Consider the following 4,657-nt stretch of genomic DNA (forward strand, 5'->3'; position numbering starts at 1 on the left):
CAGCATATCTCAATTTGAATGCTAATTTTTATTAGATGTGGATGATCTGTATTTATCGTTCATAAAGTTTACAATAGAGAAATATAAATGCAGTTATGCAAATTATTCTAAACACTGAATCAAGTATCAATTTTTAAATTTACATTTTTGGGGGAAAAGCTAACCAGTAAACACAAAAAGCAGCACACTTTCTAAGAATTCTGCATTACCAGCTGATTAATATAATACTGTGATCTATCAAAGTTTTCATATGCTTAAATAATCAGCTATTTGTTATGAAGTTATGTGTGGCTCTCCACACGCTTTTTCACTTGATGTTTTTATATTTCCGTACACCATTCTTTGAAAAACAAATGTGCACCAGTCCAATTTAGCTATATTTTCTGTATATCTTTGTCCTTTTTAATATACCACGAAATAATTAGAAAAATAGTTTCTAATATTCCAGAAATTTTCCTTTATAATAGTAACACTTAAAAGCTGTATACTATTTAAATTTTTTGCATAGCTTATTCAATGAATATTTAATTCAAATATTTATTTATACATTACTGGAAAAAAAACCTTTACACAATTGTCCTTACGTTGCATTTATTGAAATGCTGTTTCCATCTAGTAAGTAGAGTGTTAGGTTCAAGGATGGTTGGTGGGTACGGTCTCCTAGCTCAGAAAGGACACCGTGTACCAAAGACGCAGCTAAGATAAAGCTAAATGCTGTTAATATATTGTTTGTTGTAGATTTAATTTATTAATAGAATTCTGCAACCTACCAGTCATCTAGAAAAATCTTTTACAAATATAGGTCCTGCTGCTTACAAGGATTTCTGTTAGAGGAAAGAGCTTTAGTTTTGTCAAACCTTTTGCTTTAAAAAATGTCCAACATGGGGGCCGGGGAGATGGCTCAGTGGAATAAGCGCTTCCCTGGCAAGTGCAAAGGTCTGAGTTCAATTCCCAGCTCCACCAAAAAAAAAAAAAAAATGTCCAACGTGTTGAAATATTAAAATGGTAATGCAGCGAACCCATGCACCTTTAACCCCGAGGCTGGCAGTGTTTTTTCTGTAAGGAGCCGGGTAGTAAATCTCTTGAAGTTTGCAGGCCAGGAGGTTTCTGTTGGAACTACTCTGCTCTGCTAGGGTAGTACAGAGCCAGCATCTGCACAAAGGAATGGAAGTGGGTGGATCTCATTGAAACTTTATTTGCAAAAACAGGTCAGGAGGCATTATCTGCTGACCCCAACTTGCACTCAGTTATTGTCAGCATTTTGCAATGTTTCCTCTCAAAAAAATGCATTTTTCCCCCTGAACTACTTGAAAGTAAGGTGCAGCCTCCACGAAACCTCACTGCTCAATACTTCTATGCAGTACCAGGGACACAGCTCAGCGGCACAGTTCCTGCGTGGCAAGCATGAGGCCCATGAATTTGATTCCTGGTCTCCCCACCCCACCCCAAGAACACTTTCTACACAGCCCCTCAGATCAAGGTTACTCTCTTGTTACCCCAACATCATTAAACGGTGGCTGTATGAAGGCAGGGTCCCAACAGAGAGACAGAGCCAGCAGAATGGATATGTGAAGAGATTTATTACAAGGAGTTGGCTGCAGGTCTGGGGTGCACAGTGCAGGCTGTCCGGAGGGCCGGCTGGAGTTCTCAGGCCTAGGGGAGGTTGCAGGGTATGGTCCAGTCTTCAGGACAACCTTAGCTCCACTGCCAGTGCCTTTCAGAATCTGACCCCTTATGACTATCCAGAAGCTCTCCTTCATTTAAAGTCAACTGATTATAAGCACTAATCAGATTACTGAATGCTTCCCAGCTGCACCAAGATTACAATTTGGGTAACGGGGACTACAGCCTCATCAAGGTGATGTAAACTCCAGCTTGCCCGAAGTCCCCCGAAAAGCTCTTTCCTTCCAGTTCAGAGTCAGACCAAGCATCCTGTGTGGCACTTAGTTCCTATGCAGCTCTTGTGGATTTCCTGATGGATAAGAACCAAAAAAAGCATCTAATACTTTGCTGTGTTTCCATAAAATGATCTGTCTAGATCTAGACTTCTCACAAAGAAATCCTAAACTGGTGTGTCCAGTTACTGATATTAAGATGTTAATAATGGGGACCAGGGAGCTGGCTCAGTGGAATAAGTGCTTCCCTGGCAAGCGCAAGGGCCTGAGTTGAATCCCTGGTTTAAAAAAAAAAAAAAAAAAAAAAAAGGATATTAATAATGATTCTCACAACTTAATTTAAAAATAAAGCCTTTTAGGGGACCCAGGAAATAGCTCAGTAGAATAAGCACTTGCCTTGCAAGTGCAAGGGCCTGAGTTCATTCCCTGGTTCTGCCAAAAAAAATAAAATAAAAAATAAAAAATAAAGCATTTAAGTCATTAAAATGGGGAAGAGTAAGACAGAACTTTAGTTTTAGAAATGATTGCATCATTAAATCACATGTAGTAGTACTGATTTTTTTTTCTGCACATAAGCACAATGTCAGAAACATTAAGTAGACCAGTTATAAAAAAGGAATCAATATGCACATATACCATGGGAAAAAGTCAAGCTTGATTAATAAATAGATAATAAATTCACTGAGTTTTTAGTTTGAAGATATTTTTAGATATGAAGGGAAGGGAATACAGCTCAGTGGCACAGTGACTGGCTGGTAAGTGCAAGTCTTGATATCAATTCCCAGCACCAAAAAAAGAATTATGGAGAACTGGTATTTTCTTCAAAGCACAAGTATAAAGAAGGAAAACAGATTAAAAGACAAGTGTAACTGGTATGTATTTATGAAGCATAATTTCTGTGTATATTGTCAATAGGGATAAAAATATCCGCCTACAGTGGTAGCTACATTTATCGAGGTCTGAGTGCCAGGTCCTGGGCTAATTACTTTGTATTTCAGTCCATATAAGAGCTCTCTTGAGAAGTTCAAGTCTTCAGCCGCATTTTGCAGGTGACAAATCTGGGCCTTGAGGAGGCCGTCCCCTTGCCCAGGGACACATAGCTGTGTGTTGCGGAGCCAGAATTAATGAATGTAACAAATGTGATTGCTCAAGTTGTGCTCTTTAGCTATTGCGTTAAAAAAAAAAAAAAAAAGTGCCTAACTAATTACAGGGCTTGTCATTTCCATTCAAAGAAACTTTGCACATAAATTCTGCCAGATTGTTGAACATGAAGTAATGGAAAGTATGATAGGCTTAGCTCTTCAAATGCTAAGTTTTAGATATTTATAGTAACTCACAGTAGTAACCCATTTAACTGCAAGTCAGTTTTATCTATTATTTACTTGCCGATTGCTTGCATATAAATGAGTGTTTCTTTAATCCTTAAGAATCTGTTTTTCTTAGAGGGATCCGTCATCCTAGATTTATGTTTACACTTGACGTGGTTGTGGCGGTTTTGTTCTAGATGGAGAGCAGTAAAGGTAAAGCGCCAAGAGTCCCAATGCCTGGGGTCTTACCCCCCAGCTGTGTAAGGAGGGTCCCCACCAGCATCCAGTCTGTGGCTCAGCTTCTGACAGCTAGAGGACAGACCCCATCAGAAGCAGGCATACCTTAGCGGACTCAGGGCTTCACAGAGATGTTGTTGGCAGTTAGAACCAAGAAAGTTTTCTCTATTAGGTGAAAAACATCGTAGCTCTTTTAGAGACACAAGAGCAGAAATTGTGTTTCTTTAAAAATCTTTGTGAGGGGCCAGGGAGATAGCTCAGTAGAATAAACACTTCCCTGGCAAGCACAAGGGCCTGAGTTCAATCCCCAGTTCCACAAAAAAAAAAAAAAAAAAACCTTATGAGAAAAACTGGGATAATTTTGTTTATAGTGGGGAAGTTGGAAAAACCTTTAGGGAAAATAATACTTAGCATCTCATGGGATTTTTTTGGCCCAAGACAACAGATGCCTTCCCATGCATAAGTCATCGGAGTTCTATTTTTTCAGATTCCCTTGTCCTCACAAGGTTAGATTGCAGTGACCCTTGTTGACCAAGGAATCCATTCCTCTGGATTTCTTTCCTCTCATTTTCCAGTGACCCTGAGCAACTGAAGAAGGAACTAGATGAACTCGTCAGTGCTGTTGAAGAAAACTTTTTCCAGCCACAGAAGTATCATCTGCAGCCGAAGGCAGAATAAAATATTCCCATGTGGAACAGAGTCACGCTGACCACTCGTGAAGGTGAACTTTGTTTTTTAAGAAAATTTTTGAGGGCCAAATGATTTAAATTATTATTTAAATATATCTACATCTTTCATTGCTTCATGTTTGATCCTTAAGGTGACTAAAGACGGCTAAACCTAGCAAACTAGCATGACAAAATGTTAAGCTTGACCTTTTTTTTTTAAGTGAAGATTTTTTTCCCCCCCCCGGAACCGGGGATTGAACTCAGGCTTGCACTTTCCAGAGAAGTGCTTATTCCACTGAGCCATCTCCCCGGCAAGATTTTTTTTAAGAAACTAACTTTCAAAAGCAGATTGTAATTAACATGCCTTAATTTGCATATATATATGTCTCTGTAATTCTTTTTACATGTAATTGAAATAGTCAAGATATCTATACAGTTACTGAATTCGGGGCTATCATATGTAGGTAGCCTTTTTTAAGTGTATGTACATTAATATTTCTGTCAGTTACTTATAAAGTAAAATACTCATAAAATAAAATAAATGGATGCA

At 38.5% G+C, this 4,657-nt stretch overlaps 1 protein-coding gene across 2 annotated transcripts in view; it reads left to right on the forward strand.

Annotated features, from left to right (window-relative positions):
- Pgm2 (phosphoglucomutase 2) overlaps nucleotides 1-4,202 on the forward strand; it is a 33,357-nt gene extending 29,155 nt beyond the window's left edge. For both annotated transcript variants that reach the window (XM_023702804.1, XM_004642634.3), the window contains one exon: nucleotides 4,015-4,202. In XM_023702804.1, the coding sequence (XP_023558572.1) occupies nucleotides 4,015-4,117 (103 nt within the window). In that variant the 3' untranslated portion in view covers nucleotides 4,118-4,202. The remainder of the gene's footprint in view (nucleotides 1-4,014) is intronic.
- Nucleotides 4,203-4,657: the final 455 nt, after the last annotated feature.

This window comes from Octodon degus, unplaced genomic scaffold (genome assembly GCF_000260255.1).
Source record: "Octodon degus isolate 3935 unplaced genomic scaffold, OctDeg1.0 scaffold00158, whole genome shotgun sequence".
Taxonomy (NCBI): Eukaryota; Metazoa; Chordata; class Mammalia; order Rodentia; family Octodontidae; genus Octodon; species Octodon degus.